Genomic DNA, 22,831 nt, shown 5'->3' with positions numbered 1-22,831 from the left:
TCTCAGCGACCTGGCAATAGACGAGAATTTATTTTATTTGTTTTTAATCTGCATAGTTCGCTGTCTGTTACCCTCTGCTAACGGCGGGGGGGGGGGAGTCTCGATTCTTGTGCGCGGTCGGTGTTGTTGTTGAGGTTCAAGAGGCCGCTTTTGGAATCCGCCGCCCTCCCCAATTCCCCCCCCCCTCCTCCCCTCTTTTCCGTTAAGTAATCGTTTTGTATAAGAGGAAATATCGCCTACTCGCTTTCATTCAGCGGTGCCAAAAAATGTTATAAATGAGGCCGCCAACTCGCTGGGAATAAGGAAGAGGAGGCTTGCCTGCCAGACTGGGGCTTAATAAACTAACGCGGCGGAACTTCATTAGGCTTGTTGCAATCGCGGCCGCGCTCCCCTCTCCAGCGCCCGGGATGCTTATTCTTTGATTCTGCGGGAAGAGGGACCGCCTACGTCGCCTCCTCTTCTTCTCCCCCCCCCCGCCCCGCCGCCGCTGCCCAGCCCCTCCCTCCTCCCCCCCCCCCCCCCCGTCCATGCCACTCGCATGCTCCAGACGCCCCCAAGTGAAAAGACTCACACTTGGGGAATTAAAGCGGGCATTAAACTTTGATTTGTTTTTGACGAGTCCCAGGGAATGGAGATATGTGCGCGCCAGACACGCCACTACTGTGCGGAGGTGTGGAGGGTTAGCCGTTTATTAGCAGCCACAACATTTGGGGCGGGGAGCGGCGGCGGCGGCGGCGGGGAGCCTGCTCGCAGGGGGGAGAGAGCCGTCCCCCGCGCTGGGAGGGAGACAGGGACGGGCGACCCCCAGGAGACGTCTTCAGTGACCCAGCACCTACCTAAAGGCGACCTTTTCCCAAACGCAAAAAAAGAAACCCGTTGCCAGCAACGGGGTGGTTTGCAAATCCCCCTTTTTTGGATCCCTGGGGGAGGGAGCGAGAAAAAGACAGGCTCGTGCCTTTCTAGGCAGGCAAGGAGGTCGGTAAGCATTTCTCAATTGCCTCCAGGAAAACCTTGCAGGGCAGGCAGCGTTTGGTATCCCGGTCCCATCCTTGGTTTTCCTGCGCCTGGCTTTTAGGGAGTCGACGAGCGGTTCGTTCCTGTCCGCCTTTCTTTAAGCTATGAGTTTTAAACGCACGCACGCACCTTCCTACTACTAGGAAGGCAAGAGCTCAGGCAATCCCTCTTTTGTAGATTTCTGTCCGTGCGTGCGTGCGCGCGCACCTTAGAAAAAAAATCAAATAATGGGAAAGGTTTTCAGAAGGTGGAAAATGTCACCTGATTCACACTGAACTTTGTAAATGTCCCCACCCCCCACCCCAACACACACACACATGCACACACATGCACACACATTAGGAGACCGCCCACCGCAGACCCCCATAGATTTAAAGAGAGACAGCATTCAGAGGCTGACGTTCATTCAATAGAGCGATCATAAGCAGGCGGGCTGACTGGTGTTGCTCTGGCGTTCCCCTTCGCCTTACTTCCACCACTAGAGGTTGCGTGTCTTCGCTTTCACTGGGGAAAAATAAACTAAGGATGTTAAATCAGAGAATCGTCCCGGGCATGGTTTTATTCCTGGTGTTTTTCTGTCTCTTCTTGGAAGATCAAACAGCACAGGGTAAGATGCCATTTACGCGCAGATGTATCTTTGATCATTCATCTCTCTCTCTCTCTCTCTCTCTCTCTCTGCTTCTCTGCCCTGTTCTTATTCATCTCCAGAAAGTCTCCCCGCTGAGTTGTGAAAACTAAGGCTGCGGTTCTAAACACGCCAGTCACTCCCGCCGAACTCAGGAGGACTTACTTTGGAGTAAACTTGCTTTAGGGTCGCGGGGGACGGCTGATTGGCGCGGAGGTGACAGGGCGGTCCGCGTTAGGAACGCGCTGGACGCGGGGCTCGGTTTCCACCAGCCTTAGCATCGCCAAAGGCATTCTCGATGGCTTTTAAGCACGCGCCGCTTCCACGCCGTTGCCTGCATGGGGCACAGCAGCAGCTCAGAACTTTTCTGAGTCGGGCGGGTTCTGGAAATGTGTATGGGTCTGGGTGTTTTGGAAGTGTGGGTTGTTGTGGTTGTTTTTTTTTTTAATTGAAAGTTTAAATCGCTCAAATCTCCGAGGAGAGGGAAGGGTAGCGAAGGAACCTAACGTAACGGTTGGAGGAGGAAAGGATCGAGTGTCTCTCTCTTTCTGGAGTTTTTGTGAAGTTTGAAGAATCCTCTTCGCGCCCTCCCCTCCTTTCAATTTTATTTCATTCTGTGAATGAACTTTACTGGGTACTCCATTATTTCACGACGGGGAAAAGGACGTTTTGCGTTACAATTCAGGGGTGGGGTTTTTTTTTTAAGTGATGTGGAAAACCCACCCGGACCTCTATAATTACAGATCAAAGCGCCCTCCCCGCCCACCTCCTGCCGCCCCAATATTGGGGAAATGGTGTTTGGATACTTCTGTAGTTCAGACGCGGGGGGTTAGTGCTGTTTGTTTTACGCACGATTCTGTCTCCTTTGCCGCTCTCCCTAGGATGGGCTAAAAGAGGCTTCTGGCCGATTGAAAAGTTCTTTCCCCCACCCCCGTCAGCAAAAACCATTAGGATTATTCTTGGGTTGGGATGGTTGGATTTGGGGGCAATATTAGCCTGCTCAGTGGGAGCAGTGGACTTCACAACCTCCTCCTTCTGTGCTCACCGGTGGCAAAACACTCTGGGCATGGAGCGATATGCAAAGTCACACTGGTCGTTGGCCAGAATTCTCAAAGAAGGGAGTGTGTATCTTGCGGGGGGGGGGGGCTCTGCTCAGATCAATTTTCTTGGCTCCGATCCATCCCGAGCAGACAGATTTCAAGGCTGCTTGTCGGGCGGTGTGTCTGTGCGTTGTCTGTCACCCGCGCGACTTTGAAAGGCTGCGCGTTTCCCTCCGGAGCCGCGTAAACTTGTCTAGCCGGGGAACTTGTTCGCACGCAGACTCTCTCTCGTCTCCGTCCTTCTCTCCCCCGGGTCTTCAGCCCATTGCACTGAGCTGGGTTGGGTTTTGCTCATCATCCCTACTCGCTCCTGCAAGTCGCGCCTTCACTGGGGTGAAATTTGGAGATGTCGAAAGACCACGGTGACTAGCAGGCAGGCACTGCAGGAAATCATCCCACGAGTTGGTTGCACAGATTATTATTTTTTTAAAAGGAGGGTTAGATCGGGAGGAGAGCGAGCGAGAGATGGCCAGTTTCTCTCCCCACCCGTTCGGGTCCCTCCCCGCTTCTCTTAAAAATGCGCCAGATCTATTTCCAAACCCTGTCACGTGCAGCTAAGCCGCCCCCCCCCCCCTCCCTCCGTCCGCAGCCCCCAGCCCCACCGCGTCTGTACCTTCACCCCACTGAATAACGAGGCGTCCTACTGGTTTGATCAGGTTGTTTGAACGGCTCTTGCCATTTGTTCCAACGGAGCAGATTCAGGTTATGAAACGGGACAAATTAAAAAAAAAAAAGTAAACAGTCTAGTAAAAGTCAATGAAAGCCGCACGTGTTGTGTCTGGGTCACTTGCAACTGACATTGATATGGCTGGGTCTCTCTCTCTCTCTCTCTTCCTCTCTCTCTCTCTCTCTCTCTTTTCCAAGCGCAGCTGGGAATTGCTGGCTCCGGCAAGCCAGAAACGGCCGCTGCCAGGTCCTCTACAAGAACGGCTTGAGCAAGGAGGAGTGCTGTAAAACGGGCAGGCTGACCACTTCGTGGACTGAGGAAGACGTCAGCGATCACGTGCTTTTCAAGTGGATGATTTTCAGTGGCGGTGCCCCCAACTGCATCCCGTGCAAAGGTGGGTTCTCCAAGGAAGGAAGGAAGGAAGGAAATGATGTTGCCTTGGGGAGGGGGGCGCTCTTTTTCCCTCCGGGCAGTTTCTTCCTGGCATCTGTCCTGAAAGGTGTGAGAAGTGAGACAGAATTGAGGCAGGTGCCTCTGAGCAAGTGCAGAGTGTATTTCCCTTTCCACTGAGTAATTTGCAGTGAGTGACTTCCACTGAGTCTCCAATACCTGGGAAGTGAGGAGAAGAGCTTCCAGCTTAAAAAACAAACAAACAGCTGTAGTATCTTGGCTCAACTGAGTTTATCATCCATTTTTCCAGGAACTAAGAGCTACCTTTATCCGAAGGCTCCTTCTTCTTATAGACATGTTTATAACCAACTGAAAGGCACTCAGGCTATGCACAGGGGAGGGGGAGACACTTGGTGCATAATCAGAGGGTCTCTGTAAGAACATTCTCCAAGGAGCTTTCTTCAGAACCTCTTCCAGAGGAAGAGCCGCTTCAGAGGAAAAAAGTCTCCAAACTTTGCTCAGATGAGGACAGGAAACATCCCACCTAGTAGCATTTTTCTAAGTAAGATTACCAAAATTTCCTCTATGACCTGGACTGCCAAGAGAGTGATAAGAGGGGGACAGTATTCTGAGGAACAGGTTCACCTTGGAGGTCTCTGGAGCTAGACTGGTCATGTGATTTAGTTTCATATGATGTTTGGTTGGGGTTTAGGTTCCATGTGGTGTGGGAGGAAAGAATAATCCTTGTCTAGAGGTCTGTGGTGGTTGTTAGTTACATAGCCCCTGAGCCCTCACCAGCTGCCTAATACTGTTGTAGTTCCACCTGCTAAATTTCTGCTTGCCACATAGTTATTCTGTGCACAGGTGAATAGGGCACCTTATGGGGAAGAACTGTACTCCTGCTATTGGTATCAAAAGCAGGTTCTAGTCCTGAACTCTGGATCAAATCAAGCCTCATTAAAAGGAAGGAAATGGGTGTGATGTTTTATCATTACAGTGCCAACAGTGTACAAAGCCAGAGTGATGTCACAGTTAAAGCAGGCAGGGGCTCCCAATCTTGTGAGCCTCTGTACTCTTCTAGAATATTGAGAACAGGGATTAGGCACTCACCACAAAATGGCTGCCGTGGTGTACTGGGGCTAATCACAAATTGCTGGGAAGTTGCCAGCCAAACTAGTGTTTCTGAATGGGTGTTCCTGGCAGGCAAAATGATGATACATCCATTCTGGGTTCTTCTGAACTTCCTGCTCCAATGAGAAGGAAAATTAGGACTGTGTATTTTCTTTCAGGAAGAGATACTTTGGGGGAAGAAGCAAATGAGCACTAGGACACCTGTTGCATGGGATACAGGAGCACCACACTGGGGGATCACTTGGTCTGTTGAACTAGGATCTGATGGAAGCAGTTTTGAATCCCCACTTTGCTAGGGAAACTCACTGAGTGACTTTGGGCCTCCTCAACCTAACATCCCTCACAGGAGTAAAAGGGAATGGTGAGGATAGTGGAAGAGGAGACCATGATACTGTAAGCCACCTCAAGGCCCAGCTGGAGAGAAAAGAGATATATTTTTAAAAACACTATACAGAACTGTGAACTGTCACTATTACAAACAATCTCCAGCTCACCCTATTGAGTCTGGAATCCCAAGCAATGGACTGGAGCCAAGGCTTCCATATCCACATGATACAAACAGCCTTGGAATTATTGTGGTGTAAAGCTAGGGACACTAGTAAACGCACTGGATGAACAGGAAGGATGCAGCAAGTCTAAGGAGGAAGGGTTGAAACACAGGACTTACATGTGCTAAGTTTTCTTTAAGAGAGATTAGACACCTTGGCCTCCAGTCAGTGTGGTAAAACAGGTGATATTTCCTACCCTATATATCCAGGAGGGACCTTCTACCTCCTCACAAATGGCAGAGACCAATAGTATTAGTCTGCCATGGTCCAGGTGAATATTTGTTCCGCCTTAATGGTTTATAAGACTTGTTTGTATTATGTATGTTTTTAATCTGTTGTAGCAGTCCTGATAGCACAGACTAGCCTGAGGTTGTCAGAGCTTGGAAGCTAAGCAGAGTTGGTACTTGCATGGGAGACCACCAAGGAAGGCTAGGGCTGTCCACAATACAGAGGAAGGCAAGGGCAAACCACTTCTGTTCATCTCATACCTTGAAACCTCCATAAAGTGCAACTTCTTGGGGTCACCATGAGTCATTTGTGACTCGATGGCGAAGTTTCTTTTTAAAAAAAAAAAAAAATTCTGTTAGCAGGTTTGGTGACCCTGATGGGGGCTGAAAGGTAGCATACAAATTTTTAAAACAGAAAAAGTAATATAATGTGCCACAAACAGGAAAATGTGCAAGGCCAGTAACTCTGTAATCCATTTAATGGTGTGTGTGTGTGTACTATTTTGATTAAAATAAAGTTAAAGAATAAACAGCTTACTGTTTTCTGCTACCTATACACAAGTAAAAGGGGATATAACACAGCCAAGAGGTTAAACAAGACCCCAGGGTAACAATAACTGGTTAAACTTGGCCTGCCCTGAATTCCATCCCTGTTATGAGGAGAATTTCTTTGAATGCACTTTAGTATTTGTGTGAATAACAGCACAATCCCAAACAGGGTTACACCCTTTTAAGTCAATCAAATCCAGTGACTTTAGAATAGTGTAAGTATGCTTAGGATTGTGCTGTAAACCACCCTGTACTAGCTGTAACAATTCCTGAGGAATACAAGAATATGATATTGTGTGAGAGACACCAGCATAAGAAACATTTGGGAAACAGTGGTGTTTATACTATTTTAAGTCACATCTAAGCATTACATCAACCACTTTAAGTAAGTGGGAGACTACTTTTTTAACATTATAGTCTTTTGATGGGGGAGAGGATTGTGTTTTCTGGGTCAACAAGAAAATAATATCCTGTCATGAGCTGCCTGTGGTTTATAATGTTGTGGTGAGCATTCTCGAAGTGGGGACTCTGGATGTTATTAAAGCAATGTTTCTGGCCTTTGTTGTCTCCACCCTGCTCCATTCCTCCCCCTTTCCTCTTTAGAAACCTGTGAGAATGTGGACTGCGGGCCTGGGAAGAAATGTAAAATGAACAAGAAGAACAAACCGCGGTGTGTCTGTGCTCCGGATTGCTCTAATATCACATGGAAGGGGCCAGTGTGTGGCTTGGATGGGAAAACCTACAGGAATGAGTGTGCCCTCTTGAAGGCCAGATGTAAAGAACAGCCAGAACTTGAAGTCCAATATCAGGGCAAATGCAGAAGTAAGTTTCTAATAAAGCTGTTCTTTGGATAATTTTGGGGAGAGGGAAAGTAGACATGAAAAAGGAGGAAGATGGAGCAAGTTCACTGAAGTTAATGGGGTTGAATTAGAGCTGTCACCTCCAGGTTGGGATATAGCTGAATTTGGGGAGTGGAGCTTGAGGAGGGTGGGGTTTGGGGAGGGGCTTTAATTGGGTATCATGCCATAGAATACACCTTCCAAAGTGGCCATTTTCTCCAGGTAGACTGGTCTCTGTTGCTTGGAGAAGAGTTGCAATAGCAAGAAATCTCCAGCCACTACCTGGTGATTGGCAACCCTAGGCTGAATTGAGGCTGCACAGATAAATGTTTAGGCTGGAAGAAGATGAAGATACCGGATTTATATCTTGCCCTATACTCTGAATTTCAGAGTCTCAGAGCAGTCACAATCTCCTCTACCTTCCCCCCACCCCACAACAGACACCCTGTGAGGTAGGTGGGGCTGAGAGAGCTTTTTACAGCAACTGCCCTTTCAAGAACAACTCTTGTGAAAGCTATGGCTGACCCAAGGCCATTCCAGCAGGTGCAAGTGGAAGAGTGGGGAATCAAACCTCGTGGGCATTCGATGAAATTGCTGAGCAGACAGGTTAAGACGGATAAAAGGAAGTACTTCTTCACCCAAAGGGTGATTAACATGTGGAATTCACTGCCACAGGAGGTGGTGGCGGCCACAAGTATAGCCACCTTCAAGAGGGGTTTAGATAAAAATATGGAGCACAGGTCCATCAGTGGCTATTAGCCACAGTGTATGTGTGTATATAACATTTTTTGCCACTGTGTGACACAGAGTGTTGGACTTGATGGGCCGTTGGCCTGATCCAACATGGCTTCTCTTATGTTCTTATGTAAACCTGGTTCTCCCAGAGATTCCGCGTACTTAACCACTACACCAAACTGGAACAGTATCACAGTGTCTTCTTGACATTAATGCAAAATTTCAATTTCCCAAATAATAAGATTACATTCCAAAGACAAGAAAACTAACAGTTAAAACTAACAGTCTGTTTACTAACAGTAAACAGACAAGAAAACTAACATTGGGACAAATGCAGCTAGCTTTGCCACTTGGTCTCACTCAGTTCCCTGTACACTACTACCCCCATCCCATGTGGCTTTTGTGCATGCAAGTCCCATTAATCCCAGCATAGTCCTGCCTCCCATCCCTTTTTCCATCAGCAGAAAATCCAACATGAAAAGTCACCCCTCTAGATATTGATGAATTTACTCCTACAGAAGTGTGTTTAGGATAGCAGCGAAGATCAAAAATTATTCATAATCTCCAGATTTTCCATTCTTCTTCCACCTGTACTCAGAAAGCAAAGGGGCCAATTTTCCCTCTTAACATTGGGATGCAACTGCAACTCTGTGAACTTCTGCATGAAAACTGTGCCTTTCACTACTGAGATAAGGCCTTCTTGTACTCTTCACCACAAAGGGCAACTGGATACTGACCAGACTGTTCCTGGCCAAAATCATAGCTAGTCTTGGCAATTATTGTGCCATCTGTGCTACAGTTGTAGATAAAGTACAAGATCACCTTGTAACTTCCTTGTGACAAAGAAAGACACTGAAAGCTTTTAAACTGGTACGGCATGTTATCCTTCATACTGATGGTGGAAACGGATCCCCTCTCTTTTGTTTCAGAGACTTGTAGGGATGTCTTATGTCCAGGCAGCTCCACATGTGTGGTTGATCAAAACAATAATGCCAACTGTGTTACCTGTAATCGGATTTGCCCAGAGCCTACATCCCCTGAACAGTATCTCTGTGGAAACGATGGGATAACGTACGCTAGTGCCTGTCATCTGAGGAAAGCTACCTGTCTGCTCGGAAGATCCATCGGACTAGCCTACGAAGGAAAATGTATCAGTAAGTATGGTTTGGGGGAAAGGAGTCTGAGAGGTTGTGTGAAGAAAGCTCTGTTTCTAAAACAAGGGAAACAGAATCAACAGAACGGAAAGTAGGCTGTCTGACCTGGAATCCCTGCCTCAGTCGATGGGATTCCCTATCATGTTTCCCTCATAATGGAAAGGGGCATTTCTCAGGGATGTGGTTAATCCTCTGCCCACAGAGCAGGTACTAAACTGTTCCCCAAACTACTGGTGGTCTTCTATAAATGCCTTCCAGTCCAGGCTGTTTTAAGTTTTCTTTTTTAAAAACCCACTGTTATAAACTGGAAAGAAGCCCAGGTGAGGGGGAAATGGCCTAGAAAGGGCATTTGTAAAGGAAAATCAGTTGGCATGAAGGACTAAGCACCTTCTTTTATGCTCACCAGATTTACTCTGTTAGTTTTCCCAGCCCCACATTCCCATTATTACTTCAGTTGGCAGTTTTGGAACACCCAGAAAACTAGGTTCTAAGGGAAACTAAAGGAAAGACTAATTTTGGTGTAGAAAATCCCAGATAATATATCCCAAACTCTTTAAACACTGGAAAAGTAGTAGTTGCTGTTTATAATATTACTAATAATAATACTATTATTAATAATACTGTTAGTAGTAGTAGTAACAATCTTTTCTCATAAGAAAATTTACCAATGTGTAGGGTAGTGAACAACTGATTTCCCACATCTAGTGGAAACCTACAGGAGCTATTTTTTATCTGAACAAGAGAATTAACAGACCCTTGCAGAAAGGCTCAATGCTAGTTGCATGGGACACTCAGAAGCGGGCTCTCTGAAGCCCAGTGGAGCTTCCAAAGTGGACAGCTGCTATTTCTGGCTGTACAGGAAATAGGTCATGTATTCCAGGAAGACTGCAGATGAGCTAGGGCCTTAAGGGTTCTGATGAACCACTGCCTGGCTTTATGGTGCAAGAGTGAGCTTAAGACCAGTTGCACGGCTTACAAGAGAGCATTCTCAGGAAGTGGAAGGGTTTGGCTGAAGACTGTCTAAGCTCTGTGTGGTATCAGGAGCAGACTAGCAAGTTAAAAATTACCCTAGAACAAGCCAAGCTGATCAGCTCTTGAAGGACCCTCAATGGACATCCATCCTCCCATAAACTGGTGGCAACTGGTCTGAGACTCTGAAACAGTGGCAGAGTTGCTGAGTCTTAGCACTGTTTGTTTCTGACTGCCAGTAGCCTTCCAGGGTAGTATCCCACCAGGAATTTTCCCTGGCAGCAGATCAGAGAAGGCAGATTAAAGTAACTGCTGAAATTCCTGGGGGGAGGGTGGCTTGATGCGTTGTTTGATGCTGTATAAAAAAAGGAAGTAATGACATCCTTGGTGTTGGTTCATCATATGTATAGCTATTTTGATTTGCAGAATGCTTTGCCATCTTTACCTCACAAGGATTGCCATAATTTTATAGTTTTAAATATGAGGAAATAGGCTGAGAGAAGGATTCCTCAGATCTACTTGATAAATCCATGTCAGATGTCTGACTACAAACCATCTGTGGCTCTAAATCCAGCTCTTTATATACGAGAACAACAATGTGACATTGCAATGGAAGAAAGACAAGGGATGGTGAAAGCGTCAGCAAAGCAAGGTGCAGGAATTAGACATATAATATGGATACTGGCAGGCAGTCACACATAGGCCATTTCCACTAGTACTGCTCAAGCCAATTTTTGCATTTCTCATATGGTGGTTACCTTTAAATAAAATGTGAACCTCTCAACTTTTCTATTTGCTGTTCATCATGTTACATATGTGATACATTTAAGGCTAACAAGTGGTGTTGTAGCACTTGTAAAAATGTTGGTGCACTAGGGTAGAGGACTCTAATGTAAAACATTAAAGTACAAGTGAGCCTATAAGACCAATGGCACTTTCACACATGTTAAATAATACAGTTTCTATCCACTTCAGTGACAGTCTACAAGTGGATTTTGCCATTTAACACAGTAAAATCCAGTTGCAAAGCGCATTGAAAGTAGACAGAAAGTGCATTATTTGGGGGGGGGGGGATGAAAGAGTATCCAGAACAATGGATTTTGATGCAGGAAATCTAGATTCAAGTCCCTGCTACACTAACTTGCTTGCTTGCTTGTTTACTTATATCCAATTTTTCTTTCCACTGGAGACCCAAAATGTTTTACAATATAAAATATAATTCAATAATCAAAAAATGTAACAGAAGCAAACAGAAGAAGGGAGAAAAGGCATCTGAATACAGAGCATCTCTCTCTCTCTCTCTGTTCTAGCAGACATTTTTTTCCTGTCTCTTGACTACCATCCTTAGGCAGAAGGCCAAAACCAGAATAAGTGGCACAGGCATTTTCCAAATCAACAACTCTGGGGATATCCAGGGTTTAAAGACCTGTAGTGGGGAGGGACGGTGGCTCAGTGGTAGAGCATCTGCTTGGCAAGTGGAAGGTCCCAGGTTCAATCCTTGGCAACTTCAACTAAAAAGGGGCCAGGCAAATAGGTATGAAAAACCTCAGCTTGAGACTCTGGAGAGCCACTGCCACTGAGTAGATGATACTGACTTTGATGGACCGAGCGTCTGATTCAGTATAAGGCAGCTTCATATGTTCATAGCAGAGAAGAGAAGAGCCACCAAAGCATTATTCATTCTTCTTTACCAATTGCAGTTCATTCTAAACCAGTACCAATTTCTCATTAGTGTTGTTCCATCCTCAAGCTTGTTTTAATAATAATAATAATAAACTTTTATTTTCCCCTGGCAAAAGCAATCTATTGTCCACCAGTTGCTCCACGGGCACATTTTGATGTGGAGCTCTTTCCAGTTCCTCTTGTGGTTTCTTAATCCTTAAAAGACAGCATCACAAAGCCATGAGGGGAACTGGAGGGAGCCCCACATCAAAATGTGCCTGCAAAGCAACTGGTGGGAAATCGATTATTTGCACCAGGGAAAACAGAAGCTTGGGGTGGAGTAATGCTAGTTAGAAATTGGCATATGTTCCAATAATAGCATAGCACACAGGAGAGGAAGGAATGGAGTATTTATTTAAAATATTTTTATCTCATATTTTCCCATGAAGGCTTAAAGACATAAATCCAAAGACTTGTTCTGTCACAACAAACCTTGGTTTTCAGCCATTTCTTCTCAGTCTAGCATGAATGATAGAACCGTTTTGAGATTAAGGCTGAAATCCTAATTGGAAGTAAACACCTTTGAATAAAGTGGGACTTAATATCTGAGTAAACATGATTCGGATTGCGATGTAAACCCACAATTTTGAAAATGCTTTCCTAGAAATAAGCTCCATTGTCTAAAATGGGACTCTTAGGTAGCCCTGGTTTGGATTGCTCCTTAAGGCTAGGTATCACAAATAGCATATTTGGTAATGAGCTTGCATCTGGGATATACTACCTTAAACTGCAGTTCAGGATTGATAAATGTTCTTCCATACCATAAAATTCTCCTTTCTTAGAAATTATCTAAAGAGGGAAAGGCTAGGCTAGGATGTTTCTCTCTGCTAAGTAGTTTTCTAATATTCAGGGAGTCCAGGGTGAGGATTGTATAAAGGGGAATTTAATCATATGAACTTCCATTAGCAATCCAAAGCCCAGATAACTACCATACCTAGTCTTTATGAGAATTATGTCTAAAATGCCAGTTTGAGCTTTTTAAATTGTAACAAACAGTTTTAAATAAATGGATAATTTTAGAAGAATATCCTAGTGCCTACCCCACACCTCCAGAACAGACTTTGCTAGGGTTGCCAGTCTCCAGATGGGGCCAGGAGATCTCCCACTTTTACAACTGATCTCCAGTTGGCAGAGATCAGTTGTCCTGGAGAAAATGGCTGTTTTGAAGGGTGGATTCTGTAGCATTATACCATGCTGAGACCCCTGCCCTCTCCTGGATCCACCCCCAAAGTCTCCAGGTATTTTTCAACACAGACCTAGCAACCCTAGACTTTGCTCAAGCTACTAAGAAAGTGCATGGGAAGAGAATCATATTGTCCATGGACACTTGTCTAGAAGATCTTTCTTCCTACCCCATACCATGCAAATTTACCCTTAAAATTTCATAGTGGAAAAGTTGAAAGTAGATTTTGAGCTAAAAGTAGTCATCCTCTCTAATAGCCCTCTCTAATTTTTTAATTGGCAAAAAAGGTCTCAGTTCTTTGTAGTACTTGCAAAAAACCCCACATATATCTGTTTGACATTACCTATTATTGGTCTCAGTTACCCTCCATATTGTCATTATGCAGTCAGATTTGATTGGTGATATAGACCTGTGATGTCATCCTGTTCACTGGATGATCTCTGATTGGGTAGGATCATCTTGATAACTAAATCAGGAAAGAGAAAGAAGAAATTGCCAAGAAGGGAAATCAAGCCAAAGAAATTTCAGCCAGAAGAAACAGGATGAGGGAAAAGTGAATTTTCAGGAGAAATTTCCACTCTACCAAAATCACTACTTTTGGCCCAAAAATATTAAATGAAATAACATTGGCATATCACTTGCATAAAACATTCCATTTCCCATCTCCCACACCAAAACCACTTCACAGCACAAGAAAATTCTACATAACGATTTAAAGGCTAAATAGGAATGCATTTATGGAATTTAGGATTCCAGATCTGAATCATTACTGATTCCAGCTCATCATTACTAATTTTTGCCCCAGCTCCAACTGGAACCCATGATAATTTAACATAACATTTGAAGCCTTTGAAGACATTTTCAGACTACCTGGCTTCAGTGCTTAACTAAATTCCGATGGAAACATTATCCTAATGAGAGTTTTGGGAAAATACTTTTAATATTAACGCTGGTCAAAACCAACTTTTCTCCCTTAAGAATCTTAAAGCATTGGATATATGAAATCACCAGCATTTTAAAAGAGAGATAGAGAGACATCTTAAATGACAGTGTAAATCATCCCCACGATCAGGGATTATTATATTTGAGAGACTCATTTTAATCCCATTAAAATTAAGTACTTCCACTGGTTTCAATGGGATAGATTTAAACATAGGACATCCCATTTTGTTCAGAGCGTGAACTATTTATTTATACATTTATACCTGGCTTTTCTCCCCAATGTAGGGTTACCGGCTCTGGGCTGGGAAATAACTGGAGATTTTGGGGGTGAAGCCTGGAGAGGGAAGGGTTTCAGGAAGGAGACATCTCGGCAGGTATAATGGTGGCCACCCTCCAAAGCAGCCTTTTTCTCCAGGGGAACTGATCTTGGTCATCTGGAGATCCATCGTAATAGCAAGAAATCTCCAGATGCAATCGGAGGCTGCCAGCCTTACCCCAATGGGAATCCAAAACGGCTTTCAACATCATTCACTTCCTCCATTCTACATTCACAGCAACATCCTGCCAAGTAGTTTAGACTGAAAGAATGCGACCGGCGAAGGCCTCACAGCAAGTTTCTATCCCAGTGTGGGGATCTGAAGCTGGATATCCCTGATTGTAGTTTGACACTCTTAACTGTTCTAAAATACCACTGAAGTAAACAGGATTACTCCAAATAAGTGATCTGGGAGTGGTTAATGATTTCAAATTACAGATTTCATACTAAATGCACTGACAGGTATAAGAGCAATGGATACAGTTTTGGAAATTCTCTTTTTTTCCCTCCAGTGTGGCTAAGAGCCTGGCCATGGCCAATGCCTGCTCCTCCACTGTTACTGAGCTAAGGCAACAATTGTAGGGCTAAAGCCCTCTTCGTCCAACACATAACCTGCTAGCCTTGTGGATATGCTTAGTTAGTGATGCTCATTAGCATGCAAGACTAAGCATTATTTTGTGACGTATCTCAATATAAAGCTAAATATGTTCAAGATAAGCGTAACTGTAGAAGTAACTGGTGATAACACCTTCTTTCTAAGTTTGTTGTGCTAAACTAATACTTGTGATGTGTGACCCTATGCTTCTTTCTATTAGACCTCATCCTGGTTCACAAGTTAGATTTCAGGCTTGGCACCCCGCTTGGGCAGCTGCTTCCCATCACTCACTCCCTTACTTTCACCCTCTCAGACCCTAGAGGAGAGGAAACTCTGCAGCACCCACTGCTAGTGGCACAGAGTTGTTCTTCCGTCTGCTCTGCAGGGCTGCCCCTGGACTGTCTGGCACCGTAGGCAAGGCTAACTTTTCACACACACCGCACTGATAATGTCACTGAATCACATGGAAAGTGATCAATTTTAACCCCCCCACACAGGCCAGCGCCCTAGGCAGTTGCCTAGTTTGCCTAGTGACGGAGCCAGCCCTGCTGCTTTGGAAGCAGGAGAAGCAAGCAATAGAAAACTGCTGGTGCTGGGTGCCAGTAGCATTGCTGGTGCCCACCCCGGAAAAGAAAAGTTAGCAAACAAAGTTAGAGTTAGCCTAATGCCAGTAGCTGAACTAAACATGATGCTGGAATTCCATGACTGAATCCCACAAACATGTTCTTTAGATCCAAAAGTTAGCTGCTGTTGGGAGCAATCTGAATGAGCAGCATAGTGATATGAAAGAGAGGATTCAAAAGTGTAGGTGCTCCACCACCACCACCACCCATACAAGCGTAGGTGGAACTAAGTAAGGGAAGACATGGCAGCAGACAGGAATTGAATGACACAGAAGGAAGACACAGATTAAGGAACAACAAACAGGAAGTGAGTGACTCACAAACAAAAGCACAGAGAAACAGAGCAGGAGGGAGTCACAGATGAGGCAAGGCAGGCTTAGCTTACAGTGAAGACTGATCTTTGATAATGGGAAATGCCTCTTGCAACATGGTGTCAGCAGTTTTGCAGCAGAACCCACTTTAAGAAATGCGACAAAAATGAACAAAGGAGCAAGGACATTTGAACTGAGGATCAAGACCTGAAACTGGAATCACTCTTGGATTTTGCTGAGGCTAATCTTGCCCAAACACTGGATGAAGGAAACCTCCCAATTCTGGCTGGACCAACAGCCAGAAAATATTTCCAGCATAACAGTGGGAAAAGAAGATATGGAAACAGAGGCAACAAGATGAAATATTATTTTGTTCCTTTTCTCTCATGGTTGTGGGGGTTTTTTTCGTTTGTTTTTGGAAGCAGTTCTGAGAGAGGAATCAAAAGGTAAATCCAGATAAGACTAAAACAAGGCTGGGAGTGGACCCTTGGAAGGTTGAAGCAATTTGGAAGATGCCAAAGCCTGGAATTGTGACAGTCCTAAAACTGGCAAGAATGGCAAACTTGCTTGGCAAAGTTTTGCAAAGAGATTGCGGACTTAGGCAAGCTGTTCTGACATCTGACCCACAAGGCAATTAAGTGGGAATCAACAGAAAGTCATCACCAAACATCTAAGAACATTAAGGACATCATAACCAAGAATTCGAACTAAAGTATTTTATTTACAGCATGCTGCATCCAGGACAGGGCTAGGAGTTCCTTTGTAACGGAAACAGCAACCAACTGCATTAGCCAGTACAGCACTATCAAAAATAGATAGATTAAGAAAGTGTTGCCTGTACTTTTTGGAATGGAATGCTTCCCTCATCTCAGTTTTGCCCAAATAGTACATGACCAATTGGAATATAAGCCAATGAAGGCCATAATGCTGAAACTGTTGTTGAGCTCCCCAAAAAAGATTCTTAAATTATGATGAAATACAGACATACCATGGCATACCCAGTACTACCTAGGCAAATATCTCATAGTAGAGTTGCCAGTCCCCAGTTGGTGATGGGATTCTCTGGTTTGTAGGCCCTTCTTCTGCTTGAGGGTTATCAGAAAGTGGGAGGGGGGGTTGAATGTCAGCTGGACACTCTATTATACCCTGTGGAGACTGGTCCCAAAGGGTATAATGGAGAATTGATCCATGGGTATCTGGGGCTCTGGGTTTTGGTGTGTGTGTTTTTTTTAAGTAGAGGTGCAAAATTTTCTGCATATCATCTAGTGCCTCTCCTCAAAATATCCCCTAAGTTTAAAAATGATTGGAGCAGGGGGACCAATTCTCTGAGCCCCAAAAGAAGGTGCCCCCATCCTTCATTATTTCCAATGAAAGGAAGGCATTTAAAAGGAGCACAGTCCTGTAAATGTGATGGCCAGAACTCCCTTCAGAGTTCAATCACGCTTATCACAACCTTGATTCTGGCTCCACCCACCTCCACCCCCAAAATTCTCTTGAGTGCACCCCCAAAGTCCCCAGATATTTCCTGATCTGGACCTGGCAACCCTATATACTGGCAAATAGGGCAGAGGTAACCTCTTAGAGCAGTAAAGAGGTTTCAGGAGAGGAGGGCCTAGAATTGGTAGAGATGTTTCCCTGCCTGACCCCATTTTCAGCCAATACAGGAAGTCTCAGCACAGGACTAGGGTCAAATACATTATCCTTGATGGTTGACCTAACGTGGGGCGTTCCCTGCTTGAGGAGGCCAGATGTTCTTTCTCAATGAGGGGGAAGCTGAGTGTACAAGAAGAGATTCTTGTTATTGGAAGCAAATCTGTAATCCCTGATGAACTGTGCTTAGACATCATGTAATGTATATTATTGGGAACTGAGAGCTGACCACAGAGAGCATATATATGTTGGCCAGTTGAAAGCATACAAGGGGTAACTTGAGATCTGTGATTTGTATGATGGTAGACAGAAAAGTAAGTTGCTAAGCCACCATGAGGTAGTAAGCCAAACCTGAGGAAAATTATGGCCAAGAGAAGGACTACCTCATTGCTGTAGAGTATGACTCCAGTTTTTGGAAGATAGATCCATTGCCAGATATCAGATCACAAACCGGCATGCAGCTCTTCGCCCATTATGGAATAGCTAATATTGTATTCTTTGATAATAGCCTATAACTTTTGTCAGAATAATTCAGAGGCCCTGTGGGAATTTGATCATCAGACATCTTCAGCTCCCTGTCTCAAAGCAGTGGGAAAGCTAAAAAGCTCAAGAGATGTAATAGTATCTTGATTAAACTTAGGAAAGAAGGGTAATCCATAATTTAGTCATCCTGGACCACTGGAACACTCTTCATGAAGTTCAGACAAGAATCCAGTACAAGGACTGATAGGCTGAAAACTTTGAAATAAGCCAGAGCCCAGGGGACAGGAAAGCAGAGAGAAAGTGAGACACAAAGGCACAAAATAAAGGAAGCAGCTCAACAACTGCAGCAGAAAAGACAAGATAACAGATGCATCCTGGGAGGCTTGTTTAATAGAAGAGTTTATTTTTTACATGAGGATACAATTACCCTTAACCCCTCCCACTAGACTCCAAAGCTGCTTTTAAATCCAGTAAGGTAAAAAGAAGAGAGAGATGACATTTGTACCCGTCTTTTTCTATACGAAGGCTAAAAACAACCCTCAAGGGGGGGAAGGATGTATTTTCACTCAGGCAACTTAGCACTCCACTTCTATCGTGTTGTGGGCTATGGCCTAGATCCATATTGCCACTTCTCCTGTCATGGCTGTCTTTTGCAGCTTCACTATAGTCAAGGGAATCTGCTCCTGCATCCCCAATATCATAGGGTCAGTTTCACCTTTGGATGTACAGTTCTTTCAGTTTTTGTGTTTGGGCCTTTTTTAATTTATAAAGCTGTGCACTTATAGCGACACAAAGTCTATTACTGTGCATAAGATAAGTAGACTATTTATCAGACTACCTGCTGCCTTAGGGTTGCCAGGATTAAATAACATTACTAAGGGGTCATCAGTAGCCTCTTACATGGCATCCTGAGGGCCATTTCGAATGTTGATGAAGAAGAATATTCACTGCAGTCCTGTATGCATTGGCCAGCTTTTTTGTTGAGTTGTTTTCCTCTTTACTCTAACCCCTACCCATGCTTTCATCCATGCAGGTCCCATAATAAGCTGCCTCACAGGGTTGTGTGAGGATAAAATGGAGAGAAAGGCAGGATATAAATGAAGTAAATACATAAATGAAATAATTCTCAGGGGCATAGCTGTTTTGACTGATTGAAGGCATCCTCTCTTCTCCTTTTCATTAGTGGAAATAACCTAGCTGGATCCAACCCATTGTGCATTCTTTAGGGAATGTTTTCTCTTCAGTGAATAATAATAATAATAATAATAATAATAATAATAATAATAATAATAATAATAATAATAATAATAATAATAATAATAATAATAATAATAATAATAATAATAATTTTTATTTATATCCTGCCCTCCCCACCAGGGCAGCTCACAACATGTAATATACAATAATACTATACATAGTAATTACAATTATAATAATAAAATCATCATTAAACCATTAACAACTGTATTAAAACTAACATTGTGGTGCTCTTAGATCTTAATAAAATTCAATGGCTAAAACATGTCCAGCCACGTTTTCTTAACTCGGTATTAGGTGAAGGCTATTTTGAAGAGGTAGGTCTTAGAGGCCCTGCGAAATTGATCTAAACATCGCAGGGCCCGTACCTCCTCTGGGAGTTGATTCCACAGCAGTGGGGCTACAACGGAGAAGGCCCGATCCCAGGTGGTCTTCAATCTGGCCTCCCTTGGCCCAGGGATATTCAGCTGGTTCTTTCCAGCTGACCTCAGTGCTCTCTGGGGTTCATATGGGGAAAGACAGTTCCTCAAGTAGGCAGGACCTCGGCCATATAGTGGCAACTCATTGTGCCATTGGCTGCTAAAGATATTTTATAAGACCAGGTCTCTAGAACTGCAAGGATTTCAAGCCCCCTACCTCAGGAACACTCACCCCCCCCCAAAGGCAAGCAGAGCAAATAGCCTCAGTCCCTCCCTTTCACCCATAATTTGCAGCCACCAATCCCTGTGCCTCACAAATGCTAGCCTCACAAATGTTCCCACCCTCTGTAATGCCTTGGCCTTTACCGTGATGTCAAGAATAGGTCAGGTCTGACTTTTTGTTTTGGACAGAGGAAGACTAGGTCAGGTCTCAGGTCTTCTTACATTCTCTCTCCCATGTCCTTCCTGGGATTGCCTGCCGCGTGATCACTGGCTCCCAGTCTTGTCTTCTGTCATTGCCCCACCCCTTGTTGCCTCACAGGAAATTTCTGATTCACCAACTTATTTTTCCCTTTCTCTGCCTCTTTCTCGTGGGACATCTTTTGTAGAGGCAAAATCTTGTGAAGACATCCAATGCAGCGCTGGGAAGAAATGCCTGTGGGATTTTAAAGTGGGCCGAGGACGGTGCGCCCTTTGCGACGAGCTGTGTCCTGAAAGCAAATCAGACGAAGCTGTCTGTGCCAGCGATAACACCACTTATCCCAGCGAGTGTGCCATGAAGGAAGCAGCCTGCTCCCTGGGTGTGCTTTTGGAAGTAAAGCACTCAGGATCTTGCAACTGTAAGTGAGATTTTTAACCTTGCAGGAACTTTTTTTGAAAGCAAAAGAGAGAGAGAGAGAGAGAAACTCCTTAGAATAGTGATGACTGGCATCTTTATTAAACATAAAAGGGAACTGCATATAAGAGAGATCCTATAGAGAGAGATTTATCTATTATACAGACTTCTTGGTGCTTGATAAGATGCAACAGGTTGAGAACAGCGGACATTTTTGGGAGAATCTTTTCTCTAGTTAGGAAGGGGCTTGTTATCATCATCAGAGGGTGGCCCTACAAATGCATCTTTCTAGCTATTTCCTGCCCTTCCTTAATTTTGTTTGCTTCTGTGTGCTTTGCCGTTTGCTTGATTAATCCTCTGCCACAACCTAATCGCACCCTCCCTTCCCTTTCCCCTGAAACTAGCTTAACCCTTTAACCCTGCGGGCTGCTATCCCCCTTGCAGTTGCCTCTGAATGAAGGACTCCAAAAAAAAAAAAAAAAAGCAGTTCAAAACCTAGAACACAAAGAGCACTTTTTATCTAATTTCAGGAATCTGCCAATAAAAAGCTGAGCCATTGAGTCTTCAGAACTTGCTGCAATTATGACTTCATAGATTATGTGTCACACACACGCACGCGCACACATGCACGCCAAAACAAAAAAAAACTTTATTGTGTAAACAGCAGATGCCAACGCGCATCGCGCCGCAAGCCACGTGTTTTGTTTTTTTTTAAAGCTACACTCTCTTATGGCTATGCAGGGGGCTTTGACCACAAAAACTGAGCTTCTTCTGCGCTGTTGTTGTCCATATTTAAACAACAGCTCCCCTGTATTCTCCTATCTAGCCATCAATGAAGATCCAGAAGATGAGGATGATGAAGATGACCAGGACTACACCTTTCCTATATCTTCCATTCTAGAGTGGTAAAACTTCCATCACTGTTGGGACACTCATTGGGCAAGAGATACAAAATGTCCATACTGTACATACGTGTATGCTTATTTATTTGGGGGAAGAAAAAAAGTATACATATAGTTGAGTCTTGTAGACATTTATTTATACTGTGTCATGGTTTATAATTTATACATAAAAATGTCTGGTTGACTGTACACCTTTTTTTTGGAAGAAATTTAATCGTTATGGGATGAGCAATGTTATTTATTGTGAGGTCTCTTGCTTGTAAAGTAAAGCTTTTTTTTCTTGTAAACTATAAATCCATTCCTTAGAGCTCAAACCCCCCTCCCCATCACAAAGCTGATTTCCTTGCTTCCACCAATGTTAACTCTTTTTCCACTTTAACAAAACCTTTGCATGTCCATTTCTGTTCCATTTTTTTAATTTATTAAGTTTCCTTCTTGCCGGTTCTGTACATACATACACAATCCCTCGGGTATTTGTTTACAAGGAATCTTGACTGACCAAAAGACGCTGTAAACTGACTTAACTATATATTTGGGGTGCAATGAGGCAGTCTAAGGAAACCTCTGCCCCCCTTTAAGCTTGCTGTTTTTGTGATCACATCATGTGTTGTGGTGATCTCAAAGTACTGGACATTTATATTGTACTATGAGAATCCTAGACCCAAAGAAATCGGATTATGAAGGCTGTTAATAGTGATGTGGCTAAATGTAATGAGAGTATAATTTTTTTAACAAAAATACATTGTCACATGCATCAATGTTCATTGGGTGTTTCCTTGCAGATAGTCCTCCTTTTATTTGTAAGAAAACCAACAAAGCTCCTTATTGTTTCTCATTCAAAGTGTTCACAAAATATTATATCAAAAAAAATTTATCAGTTCAAGTTTCTTGCTTTTCATAATACTTTTTTTTCTGAGGCAATTTTATATTTTCAAACATGGCGAGTTAAATATAAATTCATTTAAATATATAGTTTTGTACTTTTCTACCATGTAAATGTGCAATGTATATAAAAGTTATAATGTGTATTTGTAAATAAATTATGAGTGAAAAATAAAAAAAATGGATTTTTCCCTATATATTGGCTTCAGCTATTGGCTGCTTAATGGTTCTTTGTGAGTATATGATGTGTTCTGAATCAGACCATTGACCTGTGTGACCAGTATTGCCTTCTCTGACTGGCAGCAGCTCTCCAGGGTCTCAAATAAGAGGATCCACTACTTCAGAGCCTTTAACATGTGATGTCAGAGATCAGGCTTGCCATTTTCCTGCCAGGTCTGAGGGATGCCCCGCCCCCTGCACCCATTTCCTGCCATCACTCCTGCAGTGGGAGGGGCTGAAATCATGAGGGGGGGAGCCTTTGGGCAACAACATGACCTCATTTCCAGGAAGAATCTGGAAATGACATCAGTCTACTGTAAGAATTGCCAGATACCCTATGACTTCACAATACAGTGAAATTACTAGAGAGATGTGATGTCAAATCACATTTTCCCTGGAAGTCATCTGACAGTGTCCCCAATATGTCCCTGCCCTTCCAGACTCCAGCTGGCTTTCAACCACTTGATGGCAACCATACCAGGGACTGAACCTGAGAACTTCTGTATGTGCTCTACCACTAAGCTGAGGACTTTTAGAATTGGTT

At 43.8% G+C, this 22,831-nt stretch overlaps 1 protein-coding gene across 2 annotated transcripts; it reads left to right on the top strand.

Moving 5' to 3' along the window:
* Window positions 1-1,350: 1,350 nt before the first annotated feature.
* On the top strand, window positions 1,351-22,265 carry FST (follistatin). 2 transcript variants are annotated; one of them, XM_060236004.1, is made up of 6 exons: window positions 1,351-1,621; window positions 3,609-3,800; window positions 6,855-7,073; window positions 8,755-8,979; window positions 20,058-20,288; window positions 20,815-22,265. In XM_060236004.1, coding segments are annotated over exons 1-6 (951 nt in total). In that variant the 5' UTR covers window positions 1,351-1,539; the 3' UTR covers window positions 20,817-22,265. The 2 variants fall into 2 exon arrangements, with proteins under 2 accessions (XP_060091987.1, XP_060091986.1); XM_060236003.1 differs by having other exon boundaries at window positions 1,353-1,621; window positions 21,111-22,265.
* Window positions 22,266-22,831: the final 566 nt, after the last annotated feature.

Source organism: Heteronotia binoei, chromosome 4, assembly GCF_032191835.1.
Source record: "Heteronotia binoei isolate CCM8104 ecotype False Entrance Well chromosome 4, APGP_CSIRO_Hbin_v1, whole genome shotgun sequence".
In the NCBI taxonomy this organism is placed as follows: domain Eukaryota; kingdom Metazoa; phylum Chordata; class Lepidosauria; order Squamata; family Gekkonidae; genus Heteronotia; species Heteronotia binoei.
Note: the sequence above shows the minus strand (reverse complement) of the source record. Positions and strands in the feature narration are given on the sequence as shown.

Coding starts and splice junctions, on each gene's coding strand:
- FST (XM_060236003.1), top strand. CDS start 1,540: ATGTTAAATCAGAGAATCGTCCCGGGCATGGTTTTATTCCTGGTGTTT. Junction 3,801..6,854: donor CAACTGCATCCCGTGCAAAG/GTGGGTTCTCCA, acceptor TTTCCTCTTTAG/AAACCTGTGAGAATGTGGAC. Junction 7,074..8,754: donor ATATCAGGGCAAATGCAGAA/GTAAGTTTCTAA, acceptor CTTTTGTTTCAG/AGACTTGTAGGGATGTCTTA.